Below are 14,074 nucleotides of genomic sequence, written 5' to 3'. Positions count from 1 at the left end.
TTTATTTAAATTTCTGTTAGTTAAATATTCCTTAAACCACCGATACATGTAGTAAAGGGCTGATCCAAAGCTCATTAAAGTCAGTGGGAATTTCAAAGATCAAGCACAAAGAGGCCAGGATTGTTGGGAAAAGAAGGGAAGAGGAAGGAACTAGAGTGGAGAGTAAAGAGTCCTCGAAATGGAGTGATGACCAGTAGGTGAGCACTGGTAATTCAGAAGAACCTCACCCAAGTTTTGGGTTTTTTTTTTTACACATTATACTTCACGGGGACTTAAGCCTATGCTTCAGTGCTTTGCTGAGGAGGGATGGTTTGCTGAATAGGGACCTTTAGACATTTTCAGCCACTCAGTACTGCTGCAACAGCCCGAGGCACCCCATGCCCACTGGCGAATATGGCCTAGAGATGTTTAAAAACTTTTGGAACCTGATCTGCTACTGCACTGATTTCAGCGACGTTACACTGTAAAACTGGAGTTACACAGTCGTGAATCAGGCCCTTAGATTGTAAACTCTTTCCATTAGTTTCTCAGGATGGAGACTTTAGACTGAATTTTCATTTACACTAAGGCCTCTACACTGCTCTGTTTACCCTTCCAAAGCGGTGTGAAGTGGTTTCAGTGTACATGGCAATCAGACCCCTTTGCCTGTGTGTTCTGTACAGCACAGAGGATGCTGCCAGTGCTCAAAGAATAACAGTGCCCAGGAACGCTTGTGCAAGTAATTGAGCATGCAAAATTAGCGTGCAGAAATGAAGACTTAGAGGGGAGCTCCTTTGAACTTTGGTCCCAGAATAGTCTGCCGCAAATGTATCCGTGTATAGCTTGACTACTTACTGCCTCAGTGTACGCTTCACAGTTTTGGTCCTCATGAGCTTCCAGCAGTTTCTAACAGAATTACAGTCAAGGGTAATACATTAGTATTGAAAATTTATCACTTCAATTTACAGCAGACTGAGCACACACTGCCTGGGTATTCTGTTACCCTGTGGTCTACAGATTACATCTAACGCTTTTCTCCATTAAGAAACCAAAAGAGATAAATATCTAATGCTTGCGCATCGCTCAGAACGATGAACTCCTGAACCTGTTCAACCCAACAATATACAGACAGTGTCTGATACTCTCCAACAGGCCCTTTGGATCTACTGTTATAATATTTGCTTACACATAAATATCTACTTTCATTTCATTATAATTTGTCTCTATTTTAATTGTCTCCCCAGTTACACAAGTTCTGTACAATTCATGGGGTGTCCTCTAATATATACAAATCATATGAACAGCTCAACATAGTATATGGTAAGGGAAAGATAGTACAAGTGCAATTTTTTTACTTTCCAACCAACAACAACTTTCAGGGCAACTGTATTTAACATCAGTTCTACTTACTTTCACTAGCTTGCACTCTCTCGAATCTGTGAATGCTGGGAACATTTCTTCATACTTCTCAAGAGCAAGCTGAAACAGAGAAGCGAGCCCTTCAGTTGAAATTACTAGAAAAAGCAACCATTAGGTTTCATCTAAATACAAGAGTTATTCTCATAGTTATTGTCTTTATGTAACCTAACCCTAATACACTGCAACAAACAGCGTAACATAACAGATTCCAATAAAATCCCAAGAACACAAGGAAATTCAGATTTAAGATCCAGACTTGGTCTTTGCCTAACTGGGAATGTGTCTAAGGTGTTGTAAGGGTGGAGGGAAAATAATGTGCTAGAAGGCTTATTTAAGTTTTAAACCCTGTCATTGTGACAGGTGATGCTCCTAACCCCAGCTAGTTCCCCTTCCACCTAAACTAACACACATTTCTACTGGGGGAAAAATAACTGTCCACTGTTTGAAGGAGGATGCAGGAAAGGAGAGTTTGGATCTACCTTGAGAGAACTCCAAAAAAGAGGTCATTTGCCTTTCTTCCCTGCAGATTTTAGGAGAAACTAGACACAACGGAGACTGCAGAGCTAAGGGAATGACTTCTGCAGTCCACAGGAGAAAGTACATGCTGCCTCTTAAGCAGAAGCCAGTCACGCTGTGGTCTGTTATTTTTTTCAGCTTGAGCTGTGACTTTAAAGAGCCCTGTTGATTTCAATGTGTGTTGGATCAGGCCATGAAGGTGCAAGTCAGGTCATACATCCCTGGCCTGATCCAACACACACTGGAATCAACAGAACTATCCCGCCTGACTTCAGCAGGTGCTGCACCAGAACATTAATTACCTGACTGAGCCTGCAAGTCAGGGGCAGTACTTAGGTGCCTACAAAACAAAAAAAGCAACTCGATTACAGGCAGGATGAAAGTCAGCCCCTGAAAGGACTCCTATATATTTGAAAATCCTGATCAAAAGGAGTAACAGAAACAGCTTCCTTTTGGAGACACTTAAATCGTGGCCTTTTTATGGGACTGCGCCCACATAAAAATTGTTTTGTTTTGAACAATATGGCGCTAGACAGAGAGTGCTTCCCTTTCTTTTGCAAATAATTGCTGGCACTATTTTGTGGATATGAATGTGGTCATCTGTGCCTCCGTTCGACTCGTAGTTATCTCTCTACATGCCTTTGTCTGCACCCAAAACTAAGGGCGCCTCCTATTGTTGGCAAGCATAAAAAGGAAATCTGGCTTTGAAAAACAGGCCCCGCCTCAGCAATGATTCCCATGCAAAAATAAAAGTCAACTGTTCTTTTCGAAAACGAACGCACTGCCATAGCTCAGATCCTACGGTGAATGTTTAATAGTAATCACCGCATATCAAGAGAGAATGTATATTTCACACCCATACTGTGGAAATGCGAAATAGTTCAGTCACATTTGCATTACTTAATGTTGCAAAATTTCATTTACGTGATACTGTACATCCTAGGAGAACACACTAGAGGTCACTAACCTTAGCATTCAACTCATCCACAATGAAGTGGCAGAGAGCAGCTTTAAAGAAATACTCTTTTGCACTGTACTTGAGCAACGGATTATCCATAGTATTTGTTCCAACCTAGATATAAAAAGTTATAGTGACAGTCAGGTTGTATACTATCTTTTCTTTGTAAGACAAGAACTAAAAACCCCCAAGGTGATCAAAATTACATGTAAGAGCTCACACTTGTTTAAGAGACTGGATTCAAAACATGCAACAAATACCACATCCTAAGAAAAAACAACAGCTCAAGAGGTTTCATCTAGTACAACAAAATTCCAAAGTGAAACAAATCAGTCACAAATATTCTTATATATAAAATAATAAAGTGACGTAGGCATTAAAGTCCCCACCTACTGTGGTTGTAAAGATGTATGTGCATGCACACACCCATCTACCCTCTTTAAGGGTTTATCCAGCACATGTCAATGCAGCACTTAAAGGCTGTACAATATTTTTTAGGAGAACCACCACCCAGAACAGAAAGGTGGTTCTCTCTGTTCCTCCAGTGATCACTCCTGCATGTTGCTGAGCGCTCTCTCCCTGATCCAGCGAAGCACTTAAGCACGTACTTAGCTGTAAGCACAAACAGTCCCCCTAAAGCCAATGGGACTCCTCATGTACTGAAGGAAGCTGGTGGACTGGGGACAAAGTGCTCAGCACCTTGCAGGACTGAGCCCTCACAGAAGAGGAGTGAGACTGCACGTGTGTGTGCATGTGTAGGATTTTAAAAGAGCACTGATTCTGGGGAAAACCGCACACTCTCCCTCTAACTAAGTGGTGTTTTGTACTCTGTTTTGTACACTCCAGTCATCAGGGATGCACTCCGTCTCAGCTTTTCTGGCAAGCAATCGGAAACTAGCACCTCTTATAAAGCAGAATGTTGCAGGCAAAGGGAATCCACTCTAGCACCTCCACCAGGTTTGTCTGGCATTACAAACTGATGTTCTGGAGCATGTTACATAGCACTATACAGACACATAGAGGTCAAGTCATGGCTGCCCTGCACAAGATCAGTAGAAGAGGAAGGAGAGTGAAAGGAATTGGTTTCCCAGCACTGCACACCCATACAGGAGGCAGACACCATTTGGATGGCTGCCGTCCTAGAATGCAGGAGGTCCTGTGCTGCCAGCAATATTCCAGACCCCAAAAGGGCCATGTATGGAATGGGAAGAGCATGGCTGTGGCTTCATGTCCCCTGCGCACTAGCTCTCGGCTGCTGAGTACTGGCGAGAGCAAAACTGTAGAGCAGATGCAGTAACCGTCACCAGTCAGCATCCCTGGAAGCATATGTCCACTCCTCCATGGTGCAAGCATAAGACTCCAGCTACCCCTACACTACAATAGTTTGTTTCCCCACATCTTAATGTTTTAGGCCTGATTCGGCCAGGTGCAGGGAGCCCTCAACTCCTATGGAAGTCAGCAGGAGGGGAGGATGCTCAGTAATTCCAGATCAGATGCCCACAGAGCTCTATTTATTGTGCACTGCTTCACAAGTACAGCCTCTCTCAAAGTGCCTTCTATTTGCCATTTGATGCAGACTAGGGAACAGTGATTTGATTCTGTGATATCCTGTACAAGGACTGGGCCCCTAAACAGTTCACAGGCAAAGAGCTGATTTAAAATACTCCCAGCCAAAAAAAATCTTCATTATGACACAATAGCTAAGTTTGCAAACACTGTAGGTGTCAATGAAGACAAAACAGTACAGTCTTACAAAAGGTAAAAAAAATATATAAAAATAAAAATTTGAAAGCCAGGAAGTTCACAGATTAGGTTCCACAAACAACCCTAGCTGACCTTACACCAATGGTCATCCTCTAGTTACCTACCAACCCTCATATCTGGAAATTCTGAGCACAAAGGGTAATATGGTGGCAGCAGAATCTCTATTAAAATGATCCACTTAAATGCATCGGCTGCCAGCCAGTCTGCTAGGGATTAGCTCTAGCCATGGATTCCTAATTATTTCACAGTTTCTCTTGATAATTAGTGCTATGCACTAGATCTCAATTAGGACTCAAGCATTAACAACATTTGAGATTCCAGCCATAAGACTATTTTGCGGGTGGGAGGAAGAAAGAAGAGACTTGGAAACACAAGGCACAAATAGCTTTTGGAAAAGTTTTCTAACTCTGCAATCACATGTCCAATCACCCTCAAAGTTTTCCCCAAAATTATACCAGATAGGGAATCCCCACCCCCAACCCAAGTTATAGGCCTTCAAAACTAAGCTTAGAAAGTAAGTTAGAATTTCATCCTGGAACAACTCACAGAAGCAGTATCTACCTTTTTAAGAAAAAAAGCTCTACACTAGATCTCAAAAGAGTCTGGAACAGACTAAATCGGCCAAGCCAATTTCTAGATACTGTGACCAAAAAAAAAAAAAAATCACTCACTTTTTCAAAAAGTAAAATATATTTTTGATAAATTACATCTCAGAAATTTGAGAGACAAGGTGGGTGAAGTAATGTCTTTTATTGGACCAACTTCTGGTTGGTGAGAGAGACAAGTTGTCAAGCTAACACAGAGTTCTTCTTCAGGGAAGAAGAACAGATGCAGTAACTATCACCAGGAAGAAATGCTCTGTGTAAACTCAAAAGCTTGTCTCTCTCTCTCTCACCTACAGAAGCTGGTCCAATAAACGTTATTGCCTCCCCGACCTTGTCTCTCAAATACCCTGGGACCAACACGGCTACACACCACTGCATATATCTCCCAGTAATGGCTCATCTGATTCATGGCATAGTTTGACAAAAGGAATTCTACTCTTGACAAAGTCCACATGTGAAATTTCACATCCAGTTCAGTTGTACGGAATGGGCAAAATCTATCTTACAACGGGAAGCTAGTTGCAGCCTCAACTACTGAGAGAATGCTGATTCTTTCCACAATTAGGGCAGGAAATGATCTCTTTAGTCCACCTTCCTAAGACCAATGCAAGATTTAGGGCTTGTCTACGTTGTCCCGCAGTTTGGACTACAGGATTGGCAATAACAGTGCACTAATGCATTAATGCAGTCCTGTTTGAAGAGAACTATGTTAACATGAACTAGGAACCCTTTAGTTCATGCCTGCAGTGTTCATGAGGGAGAGTTACAGTGCAGCATTTTAGTGCTCACTGTTATTCACAACCCCACAGTCCAAACTGCGGGGCAGTGTAGACAAGCCCATAGAGTTCCAGATTTAGTGACCACAGGCCCTGACCCAGACATCAGGAGCAGCATATAATATGCAGTTACGTGTCTTCAACTATACTCTCCATTTTATAAAAAGAGTATATATACACTAACCTGCTCGTAGATTTCAATTGCCTTCTGGTACTGCTCTAATTGAGCAGCATATGCAGCCACCTTCAGCAGACACCTGTTAGCTGAACTAGAATCAAGAATTTCAGTTAAAATAAGTAACGGTACAGTACCTAGTGGTAAATATGTCCATTTCCCTGCTTCTCTAATAGATACATCCACTAGTTAATGTATGTGAAAACATTGCCCAGTAGTTACCTGTTAGAAAAATGAGTATATTAAAAATACCAAAACTATTAAACCACTAAGGTCAAATGTTGAATCTGAAAGCTTTCTGCAAATCTACAGAAAATTCTCTTCCCAGTGACCGATGGTATGATATTCAGCCCCAAAGAGACGAGAAAGTGTGTGCATTAAACATCCCACAGTGGATGGAAGTCAAATATTTCTAAACAAAGGCAGAAATCAGTTTTCACATGCAAGCACCTTAATAGGTCTCCAAAGATCGCCATTTGAATACTCAGACTGACAGGTAGGTAAGTGAATGCCAATTTCATGTACCTAAGTGACAATCTCAGCATCTTAATGCAGGATTTGGACATCTTATTAAAGAATTCACAAATTAGGAGAGGCAAATAATACTTGCACATCTTATTATAGGAAAGAAAAAAGAAGGATAAATCCAGACTGTAAATCTTCATTGTTTCAAATAACTATTCTATGAAGAAGACTTGCCTGTTGGATTCTTCTCCTTTGTAGTAATCTGCAGCTTGTTCATAATGTGCAATTGCCTAAAAGACAGACACAACATTTTTTTCTCTCAGCATGTTACTTTTGAGATGAGATTTTGGGGGGAAGACTGTATTTACAAAGATTAGAATTTTTCAAAATTCCTCAGGTGGTTTTAGAGGGATAACATGACATTCCACTGTTATTGTCCCACAAGATTATACCAATATTGACACACTGCAACCCATCCCGAATGAACTCCGATTAAGAGCTCAATCCTGCAAAACTGGACTACTGACTATAACTCTTACTACTGCATGTAATCCCATTGAAATCAAATGGCAAGCTTTGCAGACAGCCTGGAGAAGGAAAGAACAGAGAGGAGAAAGACCCAGGAGTCCCAGCAGGAAAAGGATAGGGAGATGCCCCAGGACATAATGAGGCTTCTCCAACAGTAAACACAGATGCTGCAGACTCTTGTGAACCTACATGTTCAACAATCCCGGGCTCACCTCCCTTTGCAGTCTATGCAGAACTCCATTGCAGCATCCACCCTCAACATTCCACATGGCATCAAGGGCCACCGCCCTACCCCTCTACCGCTCCATCCCAGGAGACATTACGGAAAACCACAGCTTCACATACGCTGACCTGGGACAGCCACAGTAGCTGTATGTGTAGCTAAAATGGACATGAATGTTCTTTCCTCTTGAAAAGTTCCGTTCTATTAATTCATGAAATTTTGAATGTCTTTGCTTTTAAATTGCTCAGATCTTTCTTTTCACTGATTTTGTTACTGAATAAAATTCTATTATTTGGAAAATAATCCATCTTTATTAGTTCACAGCATATGCTGCAGTGCACCCAGCAGTTCTGAAATCACCTACTTACCTGTTACTGCACAGCATGACAACTCACAAGATCAGTGACCTACAGGGTCTCATAATGATAAATGTACAGCGAGCTCTACGAAATTAATAGGTGCACTGACAATGTTATAGTCAACCATGTACCCCCAGCACCACACAATTCCTGATAGGCCACAAAACAGCAGGGCCACACAGAGCACAGTACACCACAATGCGTTACTGACGCTCACTGTAAAAGTGCTTCTTCAAAGCCTCCCTGAGTCATACAGCTGCGATAAGCTCTTCTGCGATAAGCCCTTGTGTCTGGCTGTTTGAACTCAGCAGACAGCCTCTCCACCTCTGCCCTCCATCCCAGCAGCAAGCTTCCCCGCTTTGCTTCAAAGATATTATGCAGGACACAGCAGGCAGCTATAACCATTGAGATATTTTTCTTACTGAGTTCCCATCTCGTGAATAAACAATGCCAGATCTGCCAAAAGCACATTCAACTTCATTTTGCACCTGCTGAGCTGGTAGCTGAATCTTTCCTTGCTGCTCTCGAGGTTGCTGGGGTATGGCTTCATGAGTAAGGCTCAGATTTTGTCAGATATTTTTAGTAAAAATCACGGATGGGTCATGGGCAAAAAATCCCGTGACCTGTCCATGACTTTTACTAAAAATATCCCTGACAAAATGTGGAAAGAGGAGGGTCCAGCACCCCCAGCGGCTGGAGGCTCTGGGGTCCCCTTGCCCTCAGCCATGGCTGGGAGCTATGGGGTCCCTGCTCGGCCCGCCGTGGCTGGGCAGAGGCAGGGGGGGCTCCTGTGGCCTGCAGGAGTTCCAGGGAACCCCCACAGTCCATGGGGGCTGGGAGCTCAGGGGTCCCCTTAATGCCCAGTGCTAGTTGCTGCTGAGGGCCTGCCGCCAGCAGCGGCTGAGAGCTGCGGGGCTGCCTGCTGACAGCTCCAGCCCTGGGGCACAAAATGTCACAGAGGTCTCTGGAAGTCATGGATTCCGTGACTTCCATGACCTCTGTGACATAATCGTAGCCTTATTCATGAGCAAGGGGTAGGCTAGGTCCCCCAGGATCACTATTGGCATTTCAACATTGCCAGTGGTTATCCGCCGGTCATGAAAAAAAGTCCCTCCTTATAGCTTTCTAAAAAGTCCTGTGTTCTTAAAGATGTGAGTGTCATGCACCTTCCCTGACCAGCTCACACTGATGTCAGTGAAATGTTCCCACTGATCCACCAATGTTTGCATAACCACACAAAAGCAGCCCTTCTGTTGATGCACTCTATGGCAAGGTGCCAAAATAGGGATATGAGTGCTGTTTATTGCTCCACCACAGTTCAGGAACCCCATTGTTGCAAATCCATCCACTATGTCCTGCACATTACCAAGAGTCACAGTCCTGGGCAGCAGGAGGAGATTAATGGACCTGCACTGAGGCTTGCATTACAGTCACTTGCATGACAATGGCCCCTGCATTGGATTTTCCCACTCCACACTGATTTCCCACTGACCGGTGTCAATCCAGCATTGCAAGTTTCCACTCACTTCCCCACAGTCAGTGCAGCTCTCGTTTTGGTCTTCCTGCACTGGAGGTCTGGGGCGAGCTCAGCACACAGATCTGGGAATGTGGCCTTGCGCATTCAAAAGTTCTGCAGCCCCTGTTTGTCATTCTAAGCCTGCATTACAGTGCAATCCCACCAGTAAGTACTCGTGTCCAGAAGCAGCACGCCACCATCTCCAGCTGCTCCATGAAAGCCAACAACCTTGAATTGGTGCTCGTTATGTCCCACAGCAGTCTGTCCTCCAAGGAATCGTCATGTTCCCCATTGATTTGGTTATTCTTGCAGCTCTGGATTGTGTGTCCTGTGCTTGCAATGCTTACAACAAAGTGCAGAGCTGTGCAGGCTTCCATGCTTCAGTCAGAGAAGGTGGATAGCGAGGAGAGCCATGTAGGTTTGTGGGATTTTGATAAAAGGAGTAAAAATTATGGGATATAAATGACATTACGGGATGGAGACAGCTGCATGCTGGGATGTTGACCCCTTGCTCCCAGTCACCCCTGCGTGACTCGTTTAGGCCCCATCATGCATTGCCAAAAGACTTCCCAAAAGACAGTGCGTTTGATAGTGGCGGGTCGCACACTGGGACTCCTACCCATGTTGCACAACATTGTGCATTGACAAAAGCACTCCTGGTGAGTACATGCACCGCAGACACAAGGAGCCAAGTATGCACGCACAATATACTAACAATGGCAGCTTAATGCCAACATAACTTGGGTCGACCAAAGTTTGTAGTGTACACATGGCCTTAGAGGAAAGAGAGATATCGACTGGATTAATTAAAAATACCACTTCCCATGGCAAACCGGACTTTCCTTGTAGGGTAAAGGGAAAGAGTTTCATCCAAGTCTGTTAGCTCTGACATGCTTAGCATCCAAGGCTGCAGGCACTGCAGACATCCCATCACACTTCTGCAATGATCTGTCAAATCGTACTAAATAGGTGTAGCTTGATTGTCTCCTTCCCCCGTCCCCCAAAGAGCTGTACCATATAAACAACTTCTGTGCAATTCACACTTTCCTGTCAGTCTTTCACAAACACTTTTAAACTGACCAACACAGCATCATCCTCATCAGGTCTGAAATGGGATCTGGGGTATTTCAAGAGCACTCGCGTAAATCTAAAGTGACTTGCTCAGTCCATCTGCTTCAGGCCTCCATATGAGAGTCAAGCTTGCACTGATGATCATAAGGAAAGGAAGAGGTAACTTAAAAACATGGAAGAGAGGGGGAAAAGAGGCACATAAAAGGCAAAGACCAAACAACTCATCTCTGAGGCTTGATCCTGGTATCACTCACACCAAGTTTAACCACACTAACTACAAGTTTAACTACACTAACTTCACACAAGTTACTCCTGACATATACCCACACAGCAGTATCGGAAACAAGCCTAGAGACTTTAGGTTCCTGGTAGAGCCTGATTCATGAAGTTCCCTAGGCCAGCAGAGTGAAGTTTCATAATCATACGCAGTTCTGATAGCACATTCAAATATAGTTTCAATGAAAAATTCTAAGAGTTTAATCAGCTTACCTTTTCAATATCTACCAGCTCCGTCTCATAAATCTCTGCAATGGTGATGTGATGCTTGGCAGCAATAGTAAATCGGCCCTAGGATGGACAATTTAAAAAAAAAAAAAGGAAAACAGAGTTTTTTTCCCCTCTCTCCTTCAAGTACATGCAGCATTTATTACTTTTAATAGAACAATGATTTAATCTAACTAGTTTAAATAAAGAGGCATCAATCTAAGTTGCCAGACATTGGGATACCAACCCCAACTCCTCAAGGCAATGCAATTTCTTACCAGGTCTGTGTAAATATCGATGGCTGCATTTAAGCAGTTCATAGCCTCTGTAGCGTAAGCATTCAGGAAAAACAATTAAAAATAAAATCAGCTGAGACATCCAGACATTGTTCAACAGTTCAGCTTTCACCAAGGCAAGGCAGTATTTCTGCTGTGTGTCTGTTCTGACCAGAAACCTAAATGGCCAGCTTCTCAAACAACCAGCTACCCAGGCTCTGAAACTGCAGACGTTCATTTTAATGCCCCAAATGTAACACATACAAAAACCTCTGAGATGTGTGAACTAAAAGTACATTTAAGTGCATTTGTATTGGCAAATCTAGTAACCATATAATGTCGAATTCCATGGAGACATGCACATCCTATGAACAAACTGATTTTTCCCAGACCAAATTTTTGACTTTGAAAAGTTACACATTCAAACAGTAGCGTATGCAAAAAACTGTATCACCAGTCTCTTAGTTTGCTTTTGAAAATTTTGTCCAGAAGAAGCAAGCTTTTAGTGTACTCAAATACCTAGTGAATACACAGGAAACCTATCAATATTCATAAGAACATAAGCATGGCCATACTGGATCAGACCAACAGTCAATCTAGACCTGTATCCAGTCTTCCGACAGTGGCCAGATGCTTCTGAGGGAATGAAAAGAACAGGGCAATTAGCAAGTGATCCATCCCATTGTCCACTCCCAGCTTCTGGCAGTCAGAGCCATTGATGGACCTATCCTCCATGAATTTTTCTAATTCTTTTATGAACCCATTATAGTTTTGGCCTTCACAACATCCCCTAGCAATGAGTTCCGCAGGTTGACTGCACATTGTGTGAAGAAGTTCTTCCTTATGTTTGTTTTAAACCTGCTGCCCATTAATTATATTGGGGGACCCTGGTACTTGTGTTATGTGAGGGGGTAAATAACAGTTTTATATTCACGATCGTCACACCCTTCATAATTTTATAGACCTCTGACATATCCCCCCCTTTCTTGACTCTTTTTTTTTTTTAAGATGAATAGTCCCAGTCTTGTTAATGTCTTATCAGATGGAAGCTGTTCCATCCCCCTATTCGTTTTTGTTGCCCTTTTCTGGACTTTTTCCAATTCTAGTATATCTTTTTAGAGATGGGGTGACCAGAACTGTATGCAGTATTCAAGGTGTGGGCGTGCTATGGATTTATATAGTGGCATTATGACATTTATTGTCTTATTATTTATCCCTCTCCTGATGGTTCCCAACATTCTGTTAGCTTTTTTGACTGCGGCTGCACATTGAATGGATGTTTTCAGAGAACTATCCACAATGGCTCCAAGATCTTTCTTGAGCGATAACACCTATTTTAGATCCCATCATTTTGTATGTATAGTTGGGATTATTTTTTCCAATATATATTACTTTGAATTTATCAACATTGAATTTCATCTGCCATTTTGTCGCTCAGACACTCAGTTTTGCAAGATCCCTTTGTAACTCTTCACAGTCTCCTTTGGAGTTAACTGTCTTGAGTAATTTTATATCGTCTGCAAACTTCACCACCTCACTGTTTGCCCTCTTTTCCAGATCATTTATGAATATTTTGAACAACATTAATCCCAGTTTTCTTTTTTTTGTAGCCTTTCTGATCTCCTTGAGCATTTCACAGTCAACGTGACCATCTTGGTCAGCTGGTTGGCAGTATATTCTTTCTGCTATACTCTTATTCAAGCAAGGAATTTCTATCCATAGAGATTCTATGGTACTGTTTGATTCATTTAAGATATTTTTTTACTGTATTTCACTCTATGCTCTCATACACATATAGTCCCATTCCCCCACCAGCATGTACTACTTTGTCATTCCTATATATTTTGTGCCCTGGTATTGCCATGTCCCACTGATTATCATCATTCCACCACGTTTCTGTGATGCCTATTACATTAATAGCCTCATTACATTAATAGCCTCAACCAAGCACTCAAGTTCATCCATCTTAGTATTGAGACTTCTAGCATTTGTACTCAACCACTTACAAAATCTGTCAATATTTAGTTGTCTGCCTTCATGTGATGGCTGTCTCACTGGCCCTGTATGTAGAACTGGAAGCATTTCAGAGAATGCCACCATGGAGGTCCAGGACTTTAATTTCTTAACTAGCAGCCTAAATTTGGTCTCCAGGAACTCTCGCCTACCTTTCTTTATGTTGTTGGTACCTACATGTACCACAACCACCAACTCCTCTTCAGCTCTGCACACAGGTCTGTCTGTATGTCTCCAGAGGTCTGCAACCTTCACACCTGGCAGGCAATTCACCATGCGGGTCTCCCAATCATCACAAACCCAACTGTTCATATTTCTAATAATTGAATCCACCATTACTATTACCTGTCTCTTCCTAATAACAGGGATCTCATATTCCAGAATGGTATTCTCACTGCAAGAGGACACCATGACATCATCTGGAAGGAGGCTCCAACTATGGGATAGTTTCCCTCTGCTCCAGCTTCATGTTCTCCTTCCCCAAGACTTTCTTCCTCCTCAACAGCATAGAAGCTGTCAGACTGGGGGCACAGACATCTATTATATCAGTAGTTGCTCTTAAAATATCCAATGTTGTGTGTAGTACCTGAGTAATATCCCTTTAAAAAGAAGTCCGGAGCCCTTTAGGGGAGCTCCATATCTTCTATTTCAGTAGAGCAGCAGTGTATGTAGGTAGCTAGGTCTTATATATTTGTACATAGTTAATAAATACAGTTATTTGGAATCCAATTGTGTCCATGTGGTTTCCCCATAGTCTTAAGGCTGTGAGAGACAAAGGACACAACATACAGGTTGTTTGAACACAGCTTTGCCAATGAGCAGGTGTCTTTTCTATCCCTAAGAGAGTTTTGCGATCTTTCCCTTTTCATTCACCCTCCCTCCCCTGAAAAGTCCAGACATCTCAGTGGGAAAGCTGAACAAGTCTCCTTACTTGAATCTGTCAATGATG

The 14,074-nt window shown here is 42.6% G+C and overlaps 1 protein-coding gene across 2 annotated transcripts in view; it reads right to left on the bottom strand.

The window, feature by feature from the left end:
• Positions 1–14,074, bottom strand: part of NAPB (NSF attachment protein beta) — a 34,953-nt gene that overhangs the window by 3,116 nt on the left and 17,763 nt on the right. For both annotated transcript variants that reach the window (XM_073339704.2, XM_073339703.2), the window contains exons 4-10: positions 11,116–11,162; positions 10,844–10,921; positions 6,892–6,947; positions 6,202–6,286; positions 2,882–2,986; positions 1,390–1,458; positions 835–885 (exon numbers count right to left, since the gene is read on the bottom strand). In XM_073339704.2, coding sequence (XP_073195805.1) covers positions 835–885; positions 1,390–1,458; positions 2,882–2,986; positions 6,202–6,286; positions 6,892–6,947; positions 10,844–10,921; positions 11,116–11,162 — 491 coding nt within the window. The remainder of the gene's footprint in view (positions 1–834; positions 886–1,389; positions 1,459–2,881; positions 2,987–6,201; positions 6,287–6,891; positions 6,948–10,843; positions 10,922–11,115; positions 11,163–14,074) is intronic.

The sequence above is a fragment of the Lepidochelys kempii genome, chromosome 3, assembly GCF_965140285.1.
Source record: "Lepidochelys kempii isolate rLepKem1 chromosome 3, rLepKem1.hap1, whole genome shotgun sequence".
Lineage (NCBI taxonomy): Eukaryota > Metazoa > Chordata > Testudines > Cheloniidae > Lepidochelys > Lepidochelys kempii.
This window is presented reverse-complemented; position numbering and strand designations above follow the sequence as displayed.